At 39.5% G+C, this 22,633-nt stretch overlaps 1 protein-coding gene across 3 annotated transcripts in view; it reads left to right on the top strand.

The window, feature by feature from the left end:
• KIF1B (kinesin family member 1B) overlaps positions 1-22,633 on the top strand; it is a gene marked incomplete at its 3' end in the record, with an annotated part of 84,149 nt that overhangs the window by 33,000 nt on the left and 28,516 nt on the right. For 2 of the 3 annotated variants that reach the window (XM_080631393.1, XM_080631392.1), the window contains 10 exons: positions 308-387; positions 931-1,006; positions 3,798-3,877; positions 5,283-5,389; positions 5,850-5,933; positions 7,491-7,671; positions 8,075-8,147; positions 20,380-20,473; positions 21,234-21,382; positions 21,982-22,160. In XM_080631393.1, coding sequence (XP_080487519.1) covers positions 308-387; positions 931-1,006; positions 3,798-3,877; positions 5,283-5,389; positions 5,850-5,933; positions 7,491-7,671; positions 8,075-8,147; positions 20,380-20,473; positions 21,234-21,382; positions 21,982-22,160 — 1,103 coding nt within the window. Of the gene's footprint in view, positions 1-307; positions 388-930; positions 1,007-3,797; positions 3,878-5,282; positions 5,390-5,849; positions 5,934-7,490; positions 7,672-8,074; positions 8,148-12,188; positions 13,698-20,379; positions 20,474-21,233; positions 21,383-21,981; positions 22,161-22,633 lie in introns of those variants that run through there. The other variant, XM_080631394.1, reaches the window with a different exon arrangement.

Below are 22,633 nucleotides of genomic sequence, written 5' to 3'. Positions count from 1 at the left end.
TAAATTAAGAAGGCGGTGGAGGGCAAGAGAGAATATAAAGAAAAGGTGGGGGAAAGGGGAAAAAAATGAGGTGGTTGAAATCAAAATCTGACTGGTAGGTAGGAAGTTGTCTTTTCATCTCTGCTTGCTTTGAAACCTATTTACCCTTTTAAAAAGGAGACAATTTAGGGTTTTGAAGTACTGAGAGTAACTTTGCTATCTGGAATAAATCTGAGGTCTAGAACTGAGCACAAACTTTAATTGCTTTGTGTATTCTGGAAAGAACTTTGAGAGGAATTGTAACGAGGTTTCTGGGATTTTCCCACAGGAATCTGAGAAGATCATTGCAGAGCTGAATGAAACATGGGAAGAGAAGCTGAGGAAAACCGAGGCCATTAGGATGGAAAGGTCAGGAATCGGAAGTGCTATAGATGTGGATGGTCTCTAGAAGACAGAGAAGTGTGGAAAATGGAGAATGTTATTCTGTTCAAAAGCAATGGAACAGCAGAATAGTGCTTAGTGATAATTCTACTGACAGTAGGGGCAATGCTGAGAGCCATATATTTTTCCTACGTTCCCTGAAGCATGTTTTACTGCTGTAAGTCAGGTAGCATTGGCTACTGGTACATTGGCTTCTGCTGTGAAGCAGGATGGAGTCTGGGTTTCTTCCATCTCCATTTCAACATTCTCTTACATTCCAAAAATTGTACTTATCTTGTCGTATATTATTGCACTAAAATGCTATTAAACCTCTAATTTTTTTGCTGTTCTGCAGGCCTATAAATTCTAGGGCTAAAGTTTAGAAACTTGCCCTATTGTGTTATGAGGTGGTGACAGTTCTCGCTCTGTGATCACTGGATAGGCTGGTTGAAGGTCTAATGTGGCTTTCATTAGCCCTTATTTTGTCTAAGAAGCCTAAAATATGGTAAATATCTTGCTTTTCTTTCTCAGGGAGGCATTGTTGGCAGAAATGGGAGTTGCCATTCGGGAAGATGGAGGAACACTGGGAGTCTTTTCACCTAAAAAGGTAGAGAGAATTGATAACTATTGTTGCACCATGTCCTTGAAAAGCTAAACAGCCTAGAAGGAGAGGGTGATGAGGGATTACCACTCACACAAGGACCTGTGTTCATGTAAGATACAGAAGCACATAAGTGAGGTTTGGACCCTTAGTAGCAAGTTCCTTTTCAAATATCTTTGTGGAAATAGGTTTAGTGTTAGAATCTCTCAAAACACTCTACATCTAAGGATTATTTTACCCATAATAATGAAGTTGGACACTTCCTCATGCAAGTGATGCAACACAGTATTTAATGCTTTTAGGGAGCTGTGGAAAGAATTGCCTGTGATAGCTTCCATTAGTCATTAAGGTAGGGGGAAGCATGTGTTGGTCATAAGACTTTGATGGAATAGGAGCAGCATGAAAAGTTCATGGGGTTTTGATTCATGCTGATATCAAAAATGGTTGAACTTTTTGTACCTTGCATTAGAAAATCTGTGCTTTGGTAGCAACTCAGAATGCTGCCTGTTGCATTGTTGTTGTCATTTTCTGCAGTAGCTGTGACTTTCATGTACTCTACCTGTTCTTCTCTGAGATACCCAGAGAAGTGTGAAGTCTTGTCTAGGTGCTGCTCTTCCTTGAATTTGTTAATCATTTTGTAGCCTGAAACTTGCATGTGCAAGCGTGTAACAAACTTGATCTAAGGTTAAACAGGGACCTACCTAGAGGCACTGCACAGAAATATAGGACAGCAGAGTTGGTTAAAACATTTAATCCTTTGCTTGAATTAGTGTTAGACTGTTACATCTGTAGTAGGTTATGTCTGATTTCCTTTTAGTATCTGCTCCAGAACTGCCTGAGGTTTGTAAAGATGCTAATTCTTTGAGGATTCTTTACATTTCTTTCTCTCATGTTCTGGATCCTCATCTCCTTTTAGATTTTCCCTCAGAGGCCCTCATCTCTTTTTGATGACTCTTTTGGTGCATTTTCAGCTGATCAGGTTTGTGTATAAATGCCATTTGGATTAAGTAGCTGCTTTGGTAATAGATAGATAGTATTTACCCATTAGGAGAAGTAAAACTCCCGACCTAGTCCTCTCTGCTGCTGTTCCTTGCTATCCTTGCCCTTCAGTTTCATTAGTTCTCCTTTTAGTAACTGTGGCTGCTATTGTGAAAACTTAGGAGATGTAGATAGCAATTTTGAGGGTTTTTTTAATAACAACTTGCACTTCTGAGGTACCGTTATCTATCTAATTATACGCTGCTACGACAGCACTGTTTTTACCAGCCAAGCTGTAAATTGAACTCCTTAAGGTAAATTTTGCCAACATCACAAATGAAAAGGTGTCACATTGTGCAATCATAGCTGTATCTACCAGATTTGCTGTTGATGGCAGGAAACTTCTTGAAATGGATCGTGGAAATGTAATTGCTTGTGCTGTACTCAGAGATAGGAGCAGGGAAGGCTCAGCTCATGCTTGAAGAATGTTGTACAGGATAAGGCTGAAGACATATAACTGTCTGTGGATGAATACTAGATCTCAGAATGAATGAATAGCCAGTTTTGCTGGCATCATTTTTCAAGTTGTTGAGCTTAATTTCTTACAGAGCTCTCTTTTGCCTGTAAAAGACCCATTCAGACTTTGATATAATGAAGTAAATGAACTCAGATGCTCAAACGTGTATGTATAGGATACAGCATTACTTTCCAAGCATCCTAATGGTACAACTAGAAGTGGTGTTACAGCAGTTGACTATGTCTGGGATTTTGTTTCTCTCCAGTTTTCTCTTTATTTAAGAGCTTTAGACATTTCCAAACGCTGATTTGAATGCAGTGAATATTGATGACGACATGGGATGTTTTCAGCTGTGGTTTAGGTGGCCCCTGTATTTTTAGGGGTGAAAAAGCTGTCTTGTTTTTTCCCTGTTTCTGTCTTTATAGGCAAGTCTTCCACTGGGCAATTGAGAGACTTAATTCATAGCCAAATTTCGTTGTGAGCATCCAGTAATTTTTGAGCTGCTGTTAAATGAGTGCTGTTAACATCTCTCAAGCAAACATTTTGCAGCTAGAATAAGATGATGGAAGCTCTGTTCCTATGGATTCTTAGCCAAATTTATTTCCTTTTTCTTATTCTATTTGAGAGCAACAAAAACCAAGTGGATTATTAACAGTTTTATCTCTTACCATCTTTCTTTGATTCTGTTTAACCATTTTTTGCCTTTTCTTTTGTGCTTGTGCTTGCTGCCATCTCACTGGCTAGATTTTCACACCAAGGCCTTGTGATTTGTTTGCTGATTCCAATGGGGTTTTTTCTCCAAAGAAGGTTGGTTTAGTAACTGTAGTGGATTTAAATGTAGAAGAACTCTAGATGAAGAGCTTCTTAGCTGTTTGTATCGGAGAATGTTGGTAGTTTTAGATTTTCTTTTGATGTTAACAGATTTTTCCAAATGAGCACGTGATGTGTATAGCCCAAGAAAAGCCAGAGCTGATTCCACATCAAAGTTTTACTGAAACAACCTTTTCTGCTCTTTGGTTTCCACTGCCAAAGTTTAGAGACTTTACAAGAAATCTAGCTGATGCCTTTATTCCTTCTATAGATATATATTTCAGATAACTAAGCAATCTGAGCTGTATTTCTGCTGATGCTTTGTGATGCTTTTCAGTACTACAGGAGGTCATGTTTGAAAAAATGCATAATGGAATAACCTCACTATTCCTAGCAAAACTGCTGGATTAATACCCATCCTCCACAGCTGTGGGAATAAGCCCTAAAGGAGGTCCTTAGTTCTTAATTAACTTTTTCTTTTCGTTCTTTCAGACTCCTCATCTTGTAAACCTTAATGAAGATCCCCTCATGTCTGAATGTCTGCTTTACTACATCAAAGATGGCATTACTAGGTGAGGATTGGTGCTAATATGCTCTGAACTCTGCTGCTTTGCTTGCTTAAATCCCCATGCTGAAGACACCATGAGTTTAAATGATAATTGTACCTTGAGCTATTCAACTTGCAGGTACAAATAAAGCATGAGATCGCTGAAGGTAGAAAAAGTACAGTAATACTCTTTACAGCTTTACTTTTAAAGCACAAACTCAACTTGAAAGTAATGTGTGCAGTCACTTTATGAGGAGTTCATTACTGCACCTGGGCAGTAAAAGAAAGTTTGGTATCCCTTCTAAGATCTAGGAAACCAAGAGTAATAAAACTTATTGAGAATGTCTTGTGAGATTTTGATGGATGGAGGATTGAAAACCATAATACTTGATAAAGGCAACTGCAATAGGGATGAGTGTTCACTTTGTTATTTATATAAACCTATCCGTGCCTCTGCACAAGTTATGTATTCTGCATTCACATATGTGAGATTAAATTTAATTGCCAGACTTGGAATTTAAAACAGATTTTATTCCAAAACTCCTTGTCGAGACATCTGGAAGAAGAGGAGGTGATTCTTGTTATCTTTGTAGCACTAAGCCATGTTTGATTGCATAGTTTGTATATTCCTGGGGAGCAAATGGAGAAGAAAGCACAAACAGGTGCTGTTGTGTGGTACTACTTAATATGCACTGGATCTACTGAAAAGAACATCAGACTCACAGAGAATTCAGCACAGAATGATGAATAGAATATCTTAAGGTTTAAGAAATCTTTAAGTTTTGGGCCTAGCTAGCTGACATTAGAAATACATACATTAGTAAGTAGAGCAAGTTGTTCATAAACCTTAAGATGTAAAATTAATTTGTCCCTATCTAGAATTGCTCAGATATTTGAGCAATGGGCATAAATCTTTGTACTCCAGGGATACAGCAAACATCTTGCTTCCTGGAAACTGCTTGTGGCATCAGATTATTTAGCAAATGTCTCCTGAGCCATTTTTGCTCCTTTGTTAAAGTGCAGATGGTGATGATTGGAAGGTGTGATCACTGTGTGCCAGCTGAAACCCACCACTGGAAGCTCCCGACACTTCTTTTTCCCCTTCGCATTTCATTGCTAAAGGGAGAAGAGGGTGCACAAAAGGGAAGGAAACACATTAAATCCAGAGGTGTTTAACATTTCAGTTATCTTTATAAATTACATCTTTTAAGATAGAGGAAACTTACCTTTTGTCAATCAGTTATCCTCCAGTTCATGGTAAATCTGGTAGGTTCTCTGCAATGCAGAGTCAAGTGTTAGTTCAAGCCTATAAACTTGAAGGATAGTGATAATAGTTTAGATGTTTTTCCTGGATATTTCTGGGCTGCATTGTCCTACAGAGTTGTAGGAAGTGTCTGATTTGCTTTTGAAATATCTTCTGTTGTACCCAGGGTTGGCCAAGCTGATGCTGAGCGAAGGCAAGACATTGTATTGAGTGGGGCTCATATCAAAGAAGAACACTGTGTCTTCCGAAGTGAGAGGAACAACAATGGTGAAGGTAAAATACTACTTCTCCCAGCAAGATATTGCTGGATCTTTCACTCCTCACTTGATAGCTGGCCAGGGAATACTGACATCTGAAAGTTTCTCTTACTTGAAGTAAACAGTTTTAACTCACTGTTTTCTTAGGAGAAGAAAATGAAGTGATAATAGCTTCAAATTGCAGGCTTCAGTCAGTGTAAGAGTTAACTTCTGATCTTGATTAACTATAATGATGGAAATTCAAACAGGAAAAGATAATTTCCAACTGCAATATGTGGAGATGTCGGTAGTATTGATTTTCTCATGGGGCTTTATTTCATTTTTAGCCACCATGGCATCAAGAAGTGATTCACTTGTGTCTTGCTTTGATATTAGCAGGAAGATGGGCAGGAAATGAGAGGCCTCTAGGGCTCACACACTTCGTTTCTATACAGTGTTCTCCAAAGTCTCCTTTGTCAATATTCTTTTCTCCATAGTTATTGTTACTTTGGAGCCTTGTGAACGATCAGAAACCTATGTTAATGGCAAGAGGGTTGTGCAGCCTGTGCAGTTGCGCTCAGGTAAGAAATATTAGAATGGTTTCTTGTGTAGACTCTCCATCTCAGAGTTGTGCATACATGACATTTACATCATATATAGAGAATGCTGGGTGCTTGCTGTTAAAGGACAGCAGTGTTGCCTTTTTGGATTGTAGCTTTTAAACAAAAGTTGGTACCATTCTTTTCTTGGCACACAGTTAATTTTCTTTCCTTCTTTGCTGCACTCTAGCTGTAAGTGTATTTAAATATTCACTGCTACGCAGCATCCTGCGTCCTTCTGCTTACCCTGATATTATTCAAATACATTCTTGCCCAAGCCTATTGCCCTTGGCAGTCTCAGTGAGACAGAGCAGACAGACTGCCAGTTGCTGATGGAAAATTCCCAGTTTCCTGGCAAAGCTCAGATATGACCCTCTGCAGTACAACAGCTTCTCTTTGCTCTCATTAGATTTCCCACTCAGTCTCCTACATTCCTTTAGAAATAAATGTGGGGGAGGAATTGCAGAGGAGGGATTTCCCTATATTATGGATTTTAACTTGTCTCTTTCAAGCTCTGATGCTTTCTGTGTCCCTCTCCCATTTTATTACTGTAAAAAAACAGAAAACAAACAAAAAACCCACCTCTGGGTTATTTGCACCAAGTTATAAGTGAGTATTTTTATGGAGCTGAGTGTACTGACTGCATCACAAGTCTGCACAATTGAAGGAAGAAGAGTTTTTGCTGTTCTGTGCCTGCATATGGCTCATATTGAATACCATGAGTTTATCATTTAGTGTAATTACTTTCTCTTCAAAGAAGGCATGTATATGTAATTGAGTTACTAGAATATAGACATGGTCTCTGACATCTTTAGGAGCCTGTATTTTAGTAATATATTAATAAGGGCAATTTTGAATGCTTTGGAGGTCTATTTACTAGAATGCCTTTTTAAAATTAGCTACATTAATATGTTCTTTGAAGGAGCAGAGACATTCTGCTGGCTTTAATCACATACGTCTTAGGCTTTGTGCACATGTGGTATCTCTAGGATTTCACTGAAAGACTTAATATTAGATTTCTTCAGCTCTTTTGACATTAGTATAAAAGCTTTAAAATCCTTCCATAAATCCCACTGATTAGGGTATGTTAATCACATCTTAAAGAAAAGCAGGCACCGTGCATTCTAGTGTTTGAAGTTTGGCTTTTCCAAGCTGAAAATTCTGCTGAAGTGGTTTTTGTCCATGTTTTGGCTCTGTCACTGGAGGAGGGAGATGGAATTTCACGATATGGTTTATTTATTGCAACTGTTGGGCAGTCTCCAAGTTTGTTCTTTAATTTTTTGTGAACTCTGCTGGGATATTAGATCAGACCCGTGAGGGTGGTGACCTTGCTGAGCACTGCTTATCAGCAATGGCTTGTTCTGTACAAACAGGCATTCTGGTTTTTTTCTTGTCACCTACTTAACTTCAGTGTACACAGAAATCCTTACAGGGCAATGCTGTCATTCCAGAGGGTAAATGGGATGAATCATTCAGTAATATTTTTCAATAGTTTTGGAATCCTTACCTGAAAGAGTTAATTTCTGTTCCTGTATTTAGGCAATCGTATCATCATGGGTAAAAATCACGTCTTCAGATTCAATCATCCAGAGCAAGCACGAGCAGAAAGAGAGAAAACACCATCAGCTGAGACTCCTTCTGAGCCAGTTGACTGGACGTTTGCTCAGAGGGAGCTTCTGGAGAAGCAGGGCATTGACATGAAGCAGGAGATGGAGAAAAGGTAACAAATAACTCAAAGTTCTACCTGAAACAAGGAGGCAGATGTAGGTTATTTGGGTGACGTCTGTGCAGAACCTAAAGCTAGGTTCTGCCACGTACATCTCTGCTCCCTGTTGTGAAAGTTCAGAAAGCTTCCCTTTTTCAGTTCAGCGTTTCAGTGCTGTAGCTCCTTTAAAAACCACAGGTAAGCACTTGCTATTGACCCTGTAGACCTTTTGGTGAAGGACTGAACTGCAATCATAGGAAGTTTCACTTCTGTAATGCTATAATAAACAAGTGCCAGTTCCTTTTAAGTGGAGTGACTTTTACTGTTGTAACTGTAATTGAGTGGATTGTGCATATAGAGCACACTAGCATGAAGATAATGACCTCTTGACTACTTCTGTTCTTCTGTTCATCTCCAGATTACAAGAAATGGAAATATTGTATAAGAAAGAGAAGGAGGAAGCTGATCTCTTGCTGGAGCAGCAAAGGCTGGTATGTGTCCTTACTTCAGATTACCTGTACCTTTGGCGAACAGTAATTCCTGTCCTTGCTTAGCTGAAAGTTTAGGAAACCTGCTTGGGTTGTCTGCACAATGCAGTTCTGTCTTTGCTTTCAAATACTTTGTGTCTACAGTGAATTATTATCAGCATGAGTGAGCTCCTTCATGTTAATTCAGAGATTGTAATTGACAATGAAGTGTCTCGTGTTGAGACAGGTTGGATTTCTTGCAACTTAACCTGAAAGAAGGGCATTTCTATGCTCTTGTGTTTTTTGAAGTACCTTTACAGTAGTCTAAACAGCTACTTCTTGGGATGTTTGCCTTTATTTTTGTCTTGGATCACCAGAATGTACTAATTTTGTGCTATCAAAGAGATTCCTAGAACATGGATACACTAGGTTTATTTTTTTGAATGATGTCTGAAAATGTTGCTGCATTGTGCATGTTTTAACCCTTCTCCCTCCCCTGCATGGAGTTCCTTTTAAGGGTCTTAATGGTACACATGCCAATGGTGGGGTTATGACTAAGGAGCTAAGGGAATGTTAACTCACTCAGAACAATGGAAATTCCACCATTCCACCTGTTTCTTCAGTAGGAAGTCTGATAAATTCAGTCTGACATAGGAAGACTTCAGTCTTCTCACAAGTGTCTTCTGAAGTGCATTAGGAATAGAAATTCATGCAGTCCTCAAGCACCCTGTGAATTTGAAAACCAAGCTCAGGAATGTAACCTAGATATCCTTAAGAACTCTGAGTCTCCTGATTCTGCTCTAACTGCATTGGGTTGTCTTTTAGCCAGAATGCAAATGTAGTTGTGCCTGAATTCTCCTAAAACTCTCGAAATCAGGATTCATTTGCTTGTAGTATTAGTCTGAGACCACTGAAAACTGTGGGTTAAATGCATGCTGGGTTTTAAACTGTAGAGCTCTCCCCCTTCTTCCCAAAACAGAATGGAGTTAAAGTACTGTGGCTTCCACAGGCAGAAGCTACAGAAATTCTTATTTTAAAGCTTATATTACACACTTAAAGACTTCTGCATCTCCAGTTATTTCATTGCAAGGGACTAATTTCTTGGATGGAGAGGAGTGGTGGCAGAGTTTGAACCGAAGCAACACTTAGTTCAGAAAGGAAGTCAAGATGTGACTAATGTAACGTTTCATCTCTGCAATTTTATAGTTAAAATTGGCATAGCTGAAAGTAGTAAGGCAAAAATCAGTTCAGTGTGTAAAGGAGATGCAAGTAATGGAATTCCCTCCCTTAAATTTTAGCTGACAGGCATAAGCTAAGCTATTGTGTGAATTGAGGATGTGAGAATTGGCTGTCTGGAGACCTGCTGCAAATAAGGCTGCATTTATGAAAGTGTTATGAAGGAAATTTGTTTCCCCATATGCATAAGATTAAGGGAAGGTTCTTTAGATAGTGGGTTGTTTAATACTGTAATAAAGTTGCTGATTTCTTTAAGCTGGTTTTGTTCTGGCTGATTTCAATGAGTGGACAAAGGTGGAAGACTATCCTACATGCATTATCCATGTAGTTCCTGAAGGACAGCATACCTAGTTGTAAGGGATCATATGAAATGAGATTGTTGGTCTGTTAAGCAGTATGCTGCTTATTATAGTGCTTAAGAATATTTCAGATGACAGCACAACTTCTTGACACATCTCATCATTTCTGTGTCACCATATGCAGAGTCTGGAATGGACAGGATTAGTGCATTCATGCAACAGTCTTTGGATAATGATTGGGAAATCTGGGAATGCATTTCAGCTTGGGTACCTTAAAAGTATTTACATTGCTGTGATATCCAGCTGCAATATCAGGTTCTCTAACTTACTGCTATGTAAGACTGATATTGAAATAGAGATATATTTCTTGGACTCTAATCTTGGATATAAGAAGCTGGCTAATCCTGTTTACCAGATTGTTTGGGGTTTGTGCTGAGATTCCAACCAATTTTCCAACCAGTATTACTAGGGAATAGAAATAATCATTCTCCATTTTACAAATGGAATGTGACAATGTGGTTAATAGTGCTAAAATTATCTTCCTTGTTTTCTTGGTCATAATGCCTGTGACCACTTGATATTAGAATGTGGGTATATACCAGTATTGGTCTGCTTAACCTCTGAGTGCACATAGAGCAATGACTACAGAGTGTCTCGTAATCAGCTTTTTATACACGAAGCATGCTTTACCCATAAGTAGTAATATGGTATTTTCGTAACTTATAAGAATAATCCTGTGGAACTTGTGACTTAATGTTTAGTAGTTCATGTTTTGCCTTTCTGGATGTAACCATGAACGTGCACATTGTATAGTGTCTTCCTCCGGGGCATCTTTTGTTTCCACTGCAATATGCAGTATGTTAACTGCTGTTTCCTTAGGCCACAAATTCTGTCAGCTGTAAACTCACAAAGAGTTTATGTTCTGTTTCTAAATCAGCGTTTTGTTTCTATTTTGACCTAAACTAGAAGTTGATACTCTTAATACTATTCTGAAATATTAAAAATACATTAAGTCACAAGAAGCTCAAATAATGTGAATCTTAGGCTGTGGAGCTTGTTACCCATAGAACAGAGCAGTATTTCTTCTATTCTCTTTGATCATTCCCAAAACAAATTATTTTGTATTCCCCATTCTTCGTGGTCTTTAAGTTTAGGAACCTCTGGTTCTGAGTCAGTGACCTGGGTTTCCTTTGGTTTTGGAGTAACTGGCTGTTATTATTCCTGATTTCTTATGTTTTATTATTATGTGAAAAAATAGGGATGCTAGAGAGAGGTTTATTAAAGACCAAATGCTGTGTTTTATTGAAGATGTTTGGATCACAATAATATGTAGGACTTCTTGTTTATTAAAGAGATGTCTTAATAATCCTTTAAAGAAAAGTAGGCTGATTCTAATTCCTGGTTGCAGTAAGCAGTAATGGATATCCTTAACTTCTGGTGGCAGTAAACTTGAACAAACATTCCTAGCATATGGAAACCTGAAGCACTGCTCATTAAAAATCATTTAGCAAAAGGTGGAAAACTTGTAATGAAGAAGCAAAACACGCATAATTAGTAGCAAGTGTGTGGAAGCTCCAGGCTCTAGGGTTGGAGAAGAGGACAAATGAAGGATATCAAATAGAGAATTTGTATTAGAACAACATATAAAACCAATAAGTCATTACTGCTTCATTCTTCTGAAACATTCCTTGGACGGACAAGACCGTTAATGTTGGCTTTGCTTTAAACTAAGCAACAAGGTGACAAAAGGGGGGAAAAAACCCTCAAAAGCAAACCACAACCCACCTCTGAAACTCTGATTCTGGATATCCTTTTAGCTTGTAGCAAGTCTTGGAGTATGAGCCGCTGTCTTCACCTGTCATAGTGGCACTTACAGTCCTTTTAACATTGAACCTTTCGGCTGCTTCTGTTTCATTTTTTCTTATCGTCTAACACTTCTCTGGCTGCTATTGTAGTGAAGTGGATTCTAAACTTGAGCATCCCTGCAACCACGTGCAACGTTACTAACCAGTGTTAACCCGACTTACTCTGGCTGCTCATGACATCTTCTATGATGGCTGTTGTGTTCACCTACCTGGGGAGGATTTGCTGAAAGAAGCAACAGCAGGCACCAAGGCAAATGTGTGTGGCGGGGACTTGCATGTCTTTATAGCATGTGTGAAGTGCAGTTTACACTTGGTTTTCAATATTTTTGTCATTAGGAACTTGGTTTTAGTTCATTTATTTAAAGATTTTTGGAAGGGATTGGGAGGGAAGAGCTCAGATTATCTGGTGTTTTGAGATTATGAGACTTTAAAATATAATGTTAATCTTAATCTAGTGAAGAGCTCCAATTTTGACAGTCCATGACTCTTGAAGATACATTTTAATGTCCTAACACTCAGTCTTCAGGGAGTTCCTTATCACTTGTTCTATTTTGATTTTTGATTTAGTTTTCTTTGCCTGCTACTTCTTGTTTAGCTTTTCCATTTTCTTACAATTTTAATTTTGGTTATTTTGGGGCCACTTCTTGATTTTTGTTTTTCCAAAGGATGCAGACTCTGATAGTGGGGATGATTCGGACAAGAGATCGTGTGAGGAGAGTTGGAGACTGATCACTTCCCTGAGAGAGAAGCTGCCCCCCAGCAAGCTCCAAACCATTGTAAAAAAGTGTGGCCTCCCCAGCAGTGGGAAGAAACGAGAGCCTATTAAAATGTACCAGATACCCCAACGTCGACGCCTTAGCAAAGACTCCAAATGGGTTACCATCTCAGACTTAAAGATTCAGGCTGTGAAAGAGATTTGCTATGAGGTAGCGCTCAATGACTTCAGGCACACTAGGCAGGAGATTGAGGCTCTGGCCATTGTTAAAATGAAAGAGCTCTGTGCCATGTATGGGAAAAAAGATCCAAACGAGCGTGAATCGTGGCGAGCTGTTGCTCGTGATGTCTGGGATACAGTAGGAGTCGGAGATGAGAAGATTGAAGACATAATGGCCAATGGTAAAGGCATAACTGATGTGGATGACCTTAAGGTGCATATAGACAAATTGGAAGATATTTTGCAAGAAGTGAAGAAGCAAAACAACATGAAGGATGAAGAGATAAAAGTCCTTAGAAATAAGATGCTAAAAATGGAGAAGGTTCTACCTCTGATAGGGTCTCCAGAAAAGGCTCAGTCAACCATAGCTAATGCTAAGTCTCCGAACTCTGCCGGTGTGGTGGATGTGGATAAGAAGCCCACGGATGACTTAAAAAGAAGCGAGAATGATGAGCTTGCCAAAGAGGAGCGTGTTTCCCAGTTAATGGCAGGTGATCCAGCTTTCAGACGTGGACGATTACGTTGGATGAGGCAAGAACAGATCCGCTTTAAAAACCTGCAGCAGCAGGAAATAGCAAAACAGCTCCGTCGACAAAACATGCCTCACCGATTTATCCCGCCTGAAAATCGCAAGCCCCGGTTTCCTTTCAAAAGCAATCCCAAACACAGGAACTCATGGAGTCCAGGCACCCATATAATTATCACAGAGGATGAAGTTATTGAGGTTCGAATCCCAAAAGAAGATGATAAGAGCAAAGAGGAAAACAAAGAGAAGGAAAGCAAAGCTGCACCTAAAGACCCTCAGCAGCTGTGGAATCTTTATGGCCCCCAGAGGAACCAAGATAACATCCAAATTAACAGGCAGCAGTTAAACACTCAGCCACAGCCTAGCAGCCAGCAGCAGCCATCACCTCAGTTGCGCTGGAGAAGCAATTCTCTCAATAATGGCTCTCAGAAAGGCTTGCGGCGCCAGAGCTCGGGCTCCTCTGAATCCCTGCACTCGTACAGCGGGCAGCCGAACCCAGACCTGCAGACTTTCCAGCAGAAACGGCACATCCACCAGCACCGCCAGCCTTACTGCAACCACAGCAATGGAGGCGGTGCCGAAGGCAGCACAGCCAACTCCCACCCAAAACAGACTGACCGGCCTAACCACTATAACCAGTTTGTGACGCCCCCACGGATGAGGCGCCAGTTCTCAGCACCCAACCTCAAAGCGGGCAGAGAAACCACAGTATGATTAGTTTGGCCAAGAGTAGGCTGGGGGAGGAGGGAAGCAGGGGCAGTTCTGGGTTATCATTGAGAAACAGCCAGGATTGGCTTTGCTTATGTCTTGCTTTGGGTTTTGTTTGGCCAGGTAGAACTTGACACACAAAGACAAGGTACTGGCCCTTCAGCCCGTTCAGTTTGCATGTGACTTGTTGAGGTTTAAACAACACTGATCGGAAGAACATCCTGAAAAATTAAAACCTTTTTGGCCTAGACTAGAAGACTTGGAGGGAGGGATGTGGAGGGGAGAACTTCCCTGCTAGCTCATTTACCAGGGTTTTTTGTGTGTGTCTTGGAGTATTTTTCTAATGCTGAAAATATTGTCTGGAACTTACAAAGTGCTACCTTCCTCCTGTGTTTTACGTAGACAATCAAAAGAGGAATTTAGTTTATAGCATTGAATGTTCCTTGTGACCTTTTTCTTAGCAATAAGGAATCTGACCATCTGGTTTTAATTGATCTTGGCTCTTCAGAACAATATTTTCCACCCTTAACTCCAATTCTTAATGGTAATAATAACCTATAAACCAAAAGTTGTTGGCTGACAAGATACATGGCTTTGTTTTATAGAGAAGTTAAGAAGAGCTATTGGGTCACAGCAGTCCTACTCCCTGAGTAGATGTCTTGTTTTTTTTCCTTCTTCTGCTTAAGTTCATGATTATTGGTATTAAATTGCTGTGACAGTTAAACCTGCCTGAATGGAATTTTATGTCAGAACATATATATATATTGCTGAAGCAATACTTTGGAAATAAGCTTTTTCTAATTCCCTTTGTATCTCTAAATATCATAGTTTTTAATTATTATACAGAGATTGCGGATAGAAATGATTTTACAACACTCTGATGCAGGAAGAAGCCTCGGAATGCTGATTCTTTCTGGGTTATGTTTTCAGCTTTCTAAGGCATAAGCCTGGGGATGTTCTTGAAATAGTTATGAAGATTTATAGATCACTACTTTTGAATTTGGCTGAATTCTCCTCAAAGATAGGAGAAGTGAACTGCTTCACCTTAATGTGATACCTCATGTTAGTGCCTCTGGTCTTGGATTAAACCCCTGGTTCAAGACTCGTTTAATAAAGGAGAAGGTGACTTTGAAGAGAAAATAGGATTCATTTTCCTTCCCCCCACACTCCAAATGCAAGTTAAAATGTTGAATATCTATTTTGATCTGAAGAGGGGCTGTACTTGCAGGTGATATCCCATAAAACAAATGCTTGCAATCCCTACTTCAGCTTGTTTCAAATGAATTAGAGGAAAACTATTGATTAAGGAATAGACTTTATGAGCTTGGAGTTTTATCTCCATTGGAGAGTCCCGATTTTAACTACACACTTTATTCTTTCTGAGTTTCTTAAAGTGCAAGACAAAATTGTGCTTACTTCTGAAAATCTGTGGACTTAAGTATAAGCCCATCTAAAGCTTTGAGGACTTATTTTGGTTTTAGATTTGACTTGAATACGTTTTTAAAACCAAAATTGGCTCCTATCCTAGATCTGGTAAGATAGGTCCACTTTGCAGTCTATTTGTGCTGGTTTGCACAAATAATCTTTAATTTACTTGAGGTTGCTAATTTTTTTGATGAAATATAAGCCCTACTGGTAACTGTTAGTTCTGCGTGTTTCAGTATAGCTGTAGATGAGTAGGAAGTGCCTTGAGCTTACTTTCCATCTTGTTTTTGTTTCCTGTCCTCCTTTTTTTCCCCCTCCTCACCTGTGCACGCTGTAGGTGCTGGTTGCAACCCATTACATAGCAGCCATGCACCATGTATGTATCTATTAATCAAGTGTCAACTCTTAAGTCTCTGCACATGTGTTACTGATAGGATACTGGCCCTCTGAGGTAGGAAATACAAAGTCAGTCCTCTAACTGTCCTAAAAGAACATCACTTGGGAATTATTTTATGGCAGGTTTAACTTTGTGTCCAAATCCGGCTTTGTAACTTGCATTTGTCTCATGCTGTGGCCTACTTGAACAAAGGAAATAAAGCATCATATCCAAAAATGTCTTGATTCTTAAAGAAGCCTCGTAGGTGAGCAATACTTTCTTTGAGCTTGAGTCAGAATTGCAAAGTGAGTTTTGGGCTTCAAGTACTATTTTGCTGTTGCCTTTATTTTAGAATCCAGTTTTAGTCGTACATTGCACTTTGGTTTTGTGCATGTCAAGAGTAACGAGTTCTTTCATATCCTCAAAAAGGCTTGGATTCTCTTAATGTGTGCAGGGGAAAATCCTCCCAGTTCTGTAGGAATATGTGAGCCAAACAGAGTACGTCTGCATGGGGTAGGTCCTGAGAGAAGATGAAACCAGTTTTATCATGTCCCATTTTCGCTGAGGATTGTGGCTGCCTATGTGAAATCACCATGTGATTGAGCATAGAGTAACTTTGAAGTCCATGCAACTATGTGTACTGACATGAGATTAAAAACTCCTGCTACTTGATATTTTAATGCTAGACACTAAAAAGATTTTGCCAACTTCAGCTCAGAACTCTGAGAAGAAATGCCTAGGTGGTGGTGGCGATGATGATGAGCCGTAGGTTGCATCAGTCTCTCTTGCCCCACTGTTTTAGTGCAGCACTAGAACAACCCTGCTTATTCTGATGGTTTATGATTTAACAGAAAAGGATAGTCAATGTCAAAATGGGGTCCAGTCTGCTCAGAAGAAGCAGCTTTTTTACCTGGCTTTTAGGAGGATATTACAGAAATGAAACTTGAAAAACAAAAGAATGGCCTATAAAAATAATTGCCTGCTCTAAGAATGGAATGTTAATTACAATATAGTGCCTTATCTGATAGGGGAAGCAATACAGACTTGTGCATCTCTTGCACTAGTCAGAAACAAACACACCTCTCACTCCAAACTCTGTATTAATGGAGCTAATGAACAGTAATACAGCTTCTTCATAGAAGACAGTATGGAAAGGCTTTCAGATTAATGCAGATGTGGTATCCATGATGGGAGTGCTGGTTTAGTAAGCTTCATTGCCATTGCTAAGTGCTGATGTGCTGTGTGCTTTGACAGCTGGCTCATATCCACCTGTGCCTTAGTGATGATTGCTGAAATATCCTTTAGGACTTCCTAGGGACACGTGGATTTGGGGCTGGGGGAAGTGCATGTCACTAACGCTCCTCTGATTGACTACAACAGCCTTTCTCAAGCAATCTAAATTTAGGGATCTGTCAAATTAGAGGATGCTATTTTTATCAGTACATTCAGCATAGTTTCTATATCTCCCTCACTGTTTGTCCTTTATCCTTTATATGTTGAAATTTGTTCTTTATCCTTTATATGTTGAAATCTGACTTGGATACTTCCCATTGAACCACTTCAGGAGCTGCCACATGAGAAATCTATGCTGTGTACCTATTTGTACTATAAAGAAAGCAGTGAGCTGCCTTTGAATTAAATGGGATTTTCAGATCTGTCCATTGTTTAAGAAAAAACAAGTTGTGGATTGTCTTTAAGAGCAAGCATCTGCCTTGTGAAAAGCAGAACTGGTTTGTATTGTAACAAGTGCTCTTTCAATAAACTATGAAATACTCTTGTAAGTGTCAGACTTGTCTCAGTGAAATGGAAATGAAATTTGATTGCAGGCTTCTCCTAATTTTACTTCCTGTCTTGGGGTTGGTGGTGTTCTGGCAGAGTTAAAGAGGTTTCTCTAATTGTTCCTCAATCTGACTCTTGTAAGTCCGTCCGCCCTGATTTTTCTGCTGCTGTATGTGCAAAGCAGCCTACACAGATTTGTGTTCACTGTCACAAAACTCATTTAAATTCAAATTCTAAGTTCTGGCAGAAAATACAGGGCTGGCTGCTCTCTGTCTGCTGAAGACAAAAGAAACAGACTTTTATGCATACCTCAAATACAGGAGGGAACCACTCGCACTGTGGTACCATTGTGGACATCACGTAGATCCAAAGAATACAAGTTGTTATGGCACAGCGTTCTGCTTCAGAAGCTGGTCCAACCTGGTCTTAAAAATCTTGGCCCTAGTCTGAGTGTCTGATTATTTTTTTTCTGTTTTCATAAGAATCTGATTGTTGTGGCTTTAGATATTTCTATGCCCATGGGCAAAATAAACTTTGCCTTCCCTTTTTCCACATTCATGGAGCTAATGATTTCAATCAGTCTGAAGCTGTACAACAACTGAGTTCGAGTCAAGGGCATGGTGCTTCAGGGCAGCTTCTAGATGTATTTTTTCCTTTTCTAGCAGCTGAGGCACCTTTACATAGTACATACATAGTACATACATAATACACACTAAGTTATGTGAGTATTAGTGCTAATTAGATCTGGAAATGTTTACCCAGAGAGCTGCCCATCTCGCAGTAGAGCAAACCAACCCCTGTTGCAGTGCAGTCAGTGCACCTTCTGTGTGAGCCAACCTGAAATTCATCCTTCATCTATTACTCAACACCAGTTACTTGCAAATACTGCCATAGTTTCAAGTGCCAGGAGGCAATCTCAGCCCTGGGTTGCTGCTTAGGGAAATGTTTTGGTTTGTTTTTTCATTATGGGGGAAAAAACCACTTCAATTCTTAGTTTTAAAAGTAATTTTTGTTAGTGTGGAGTCATTAAAAAGCAGCTGCTTCTATTAGGCCTTTATCTAGGCATTAAAATGTACAGAAGATACACTTACATGGCTCACAGGTCGAAAATAGAGAAGACAAGAAGCAGGTCTTTGAATGAGTTTGATGTGCCTGGGTGTTTCATGCTGGAAGTAGAATTTTCACAGTGGAATGTTCCAGATTTTTGACCATTCCCTCTGCAGCTTTTCAGTTTCTCCAGAAGAATCTGCTCAAAGATTGTATTTAAACACTACCTGAAGAGCTTTCTGTTTCTTCATTTCTATAATCTAGCAGCTCAAAATGACATCCTCAGATTGTCTACTTCGCACTCTAGGAAAACAAATTACTGTGCCCTTCCTTGCAAGTAACAGAAGTTTGTTTCTGTCACTTCACATCTGACCTGTTCTACCTTGGTTTCAAATGTAAGAACATTATCTACAAGGACTGGGGAAGAAAAGACCAGAGAGCATGCCTTTATGTGAATGAATTTGTAAGAAGAGTACTCTGGGTATTTCGGAACTGTGGATGAGTCTGAAACTCATCAGGTCTAGAATAGGGCTTGTTTTTGTTAATCATTCAGAGTTTCAGAAAGAATATCAAAAGAAGGATGTATATTTGTTTTGCTTGTAGTGCTTTTGCTGCTGGGCTCAGGTTTCCCTCCACTGTAAGTATGTAGCCACCTTGGAATGAATGGAACAGCCACAAATGCAGAAGTAGCAAATGAACTTTCAACAGGAAATAAGAAAATTACAATGCAGCCTTCCTACAAAGGCCATGTATCTTTAATATTTGAGTTTTCTCTCCCTAAAGGTCATGGGTGTTAAACTCATGCTATTGAAAATACTCTACTTTTGAAGAGCACATTTACCATTTTTTAAAGCTAACTCCAGGAAATAGAAACTATAGGAACCTACTTCAGGTTTATCTCATTTCCAAATACTGTCTAAAGGTCTTTCTGACTGAACTGAGGTTAAATTTGATGCAGTCACATTGTGGCAGTGTTAAGTGCTGTACTGTATAGAAACAAGGTAGCTGTTTAGGTGGGATGCTTAAACAAGATGGAAGGAAAATGTAAAGCTTTCCTTCTATAGCTGCTAGACTTAGGAATGCATTACTGCAAACAGTGCATTGGAGAGGAATTTTAGGAATTGGATCTGTGGAAAAGAGAAGGTTGGAGTTCAAGATGAGTGGCTTCAAGAATTCTCCTTAATAAGTTGTAACTCTTGTGTACAAATCTTGAGAAGCCAGTTTAATTTATGTAATAAATGCCAAAGGATTATTTTCAAACAATAAAATACAGCACTGAGGTAGGCTCTGAGACCAAGATCTGTTGTAAATACCCTGAATCTGTTTTGTTTGACCACCAAATAATAACAGGGTCATTAGGTCTTAGTAGCATTTATTTCAAGGCAGAATTGAATGAGAAGAAAATGCTCTTACACCAGAAGGAGTTGTTGAAGTGCTCCTTGTGGGGAAACCTCTGCACGGACTGCTCTGCCCACTTGCCCGGGTGGTGGTATTTGTTTTCATCTTCTGATGTACTAAACACCCATGTGAGACTGCTGCTTGCATTCCAAGAGGAAAACCTAATTGAAAATGTCTTTCCCCCAGCTGAAATGACTTTTTTGTATCAAAAGGCAAATCAGTGGTGCTGTTAATCCTCCTGTTTGAGAAACTGAAGGTGAATAATCCTTCCCTTTTACATTTGTTTCTGTACTTTTCTCTATTTCTGCCTTTTTCCTACCACCCTGAAAGCAGCAAGCAGGTTCCCCCCAGAGATCCCCTTTTCCCAGTCTTTAGCAAAACATAAATCCTAAACCTTTGCCTCTTACAGATACTATGAGCATGTGTATCTGATGATTTTAAACAGCACTGCTGTGTGAACTGTATTGGCCTCTGTCTTCTCTCTTTTCAAGGACAGATTATACTAAAACAATAGGTGTTGGTATGTGATCTCTGAGCTTTAATGGAAGTGTCTTCATGTATTTTTTCTCTGTCTCTGTCGTTCCATCTGAGGTGTTAGTCTCTCTTAACTGTTCTCCTTGCTTTTGTCTGTCCTCCTACACGGTATCTCCTCTCTCCCCGCAGGACTATGAGAGTAAGCTGCAGGCCCTACAGAAGCAGGTAGAGACAAGATCCTTGGCAGCTGAAACAACAGAGGAGGAGGAAGAGGAGGAAGAAGGTGAGTTGAAGCTAAAAGTAATTCGGATATAGCCAAGCCTAAAGGAATAGTTGCTACAGTATCTTCGCAATAGATAGAAAACTTGCTTTGGAAAGCTGTGAAGAACTTCATAGTTTCTTCATCTGTAATCTTCACAGCATAAAGATGTAAAATACCTATTCATAGAACGAATTTCACATCAGCAGTAGATGTACATCCCCAAAGTCCTTAGATTCACAAACGAGATTAGTTTAACTACAAACTTTGATTTGGTAGTCTTGAATTTGAAGGACTCAGTCTCTTCTTGGTGCTAACAGAGTTCTATTGTCTTAAACCAAAATAATACTGTTGCCTTTGTTTCCTGGTTTTGATTTTGAAGTTTCTTTTTGCTCTTCGGTAGGAATTCATGCTGTGACATGTCTGTATAACTCCATTTCTGACAGTAGTTCGAGTTTATTATTCCCATAATACTTGCTCTCGTTCCACTGTTTCAGCATTTGGCTTCAAAAATTGGTAACTAATTGAAAATAATAGGAGTAGCATTTATCTTGTTTTCTCTGTTTCAAATCTCCTTCCTTGATCATTCTGTCTCCCCTGCTAGAGGTGAGGAAGTTTGAATCCAGTTTTTCCTCACTGGATAATAAAAATGCAGGGTTTTATTTTCTGTTCTTCCCTTCCAGAGAAGGTGTTGAGAACTTGATGATGCAGTCAGCAGCAGTACTACTGCGGTGGCTTAGAGAAGTTGCAGTGCTTTATTTCTCTGTTTCTTTGCTCTTCCTAGTGCCCTGGACACGACACGAGTATGAACTTGCACAGTGGGCTTTCAGGAAGTGGAAATTTCACCAGTTTACTTCACTGAGGGACCAACTCTGGGGAAATGCAGTTTATCTGAAAGAAGCCAATGCTATCAGTGTGGAATTAAAGAAAAAGGTAGGGACATGCAGTAGCTTTTGAATTTTCTGACTCATCAGTTTTGACTCTATAATCCTGCTTCAAACACTTAGAGTTGCTTGTAGTCTTCAAAGTTATATGTTGCGTGCTTATTCGTTTGGGCTTTAAAAGGGTTCACAAAATCATGAGTCTCTGATTCAGGCTTCTGGCTGACCGAACATAGTCCCATGCAAATCTGGTTGATATATTCTCCTCTTTTTCATTTCCCTGTCCTGTCAATATCATAAACACATGTACATATACATCCCCCCAGGGCCTTGTCTTTTCCTTTTTGCTTGTAACTTCATATGGTCATTCATCTTCCCAAGAGAAGTGAGTGCTGCAGGATGTGCTAAGTTTATAGTTTTTCCAGACGTTTGCTAGCTAGGACAATAAATGCAAGATATTTGTACTAAGCTGAAAAATACGCTTTATGGCGTTTAGAGGGGGGAAGAGCGATGTATAAAAAGCCCTGAGTCTGTTCACAGAGATGAAAGTCAAACTGGCTTCATTCATTGCCTTAGATTAGGTGTGTGTCCCCTTTGTGATGCTAGTATCTGACTTTTCAGAACTAAAGTAATATTACCTTTCCTGTTCAGGTGCAGTTTCAGTTTGTCCTGCTGACAGACACCCTCTACTCACCCCTGCCACCAGAGCTTCTGCCCACTGAGCTGGAGAAGATCCGGGACAACAGGCCTTTCCCCCGTACAGTGGTAGCTGTGGAAGTTCAGGATCTGAAGAATGGAGCAACGCATTACTGGTCCTTAGAAAAACTCAAGTATGTAAATATTCCTTATATCCAAGGAGCTTCACTGAAAAATGTCACCCCTTGCTGTTCATTCTCTGTTGTTTTTAATCTATCCTCCCAAATGCCAGCTTTCAAGATTTTTTTATCCAGTGCTTTTGTTCTCCAGCATCTTACCTTGCTCCCACATTTAATTTTTGTCACTTAAGGTTAGACTTTATTTCATAAGTCTAACAAGGCTCATCGCAGCTCATCTGTGCATAGTGGTTTTCATTCCTTTCACTGCAGTCGTTTCCTTGCTGCCTCTTATTATAAAACCTCGTGGTGTAGGGCATAATTTAGAATAAACTTCAGTAAAGACTTTATTTCTATCAAAGCTGCACAGATTCTGACTGTAATCTGAATAATTTTAATCATATATTTACAAATAGGGAAAAGGCAAATATCTTTTCCCCATTCTCTAAATACTGACTGAAGAGCTTTTTCTTCCACTAATGACTTCCAGA

Source organism: Psittacula echo, assembly GCF_963264785.1.
Source record: "Psittacula echo genome assembly, chromosome: 17".
NCBI classification, from domain to species: Eukaryota; Metazoa; Chordata; class Aves; order Psittaciformes; family Psittacidae; genus Psittacula; species Psittacula echo.
Note: the sequence above shows the minus strand (reverse complement) of the source record. Positions and strands in the feature narration are given on the sequence as shown.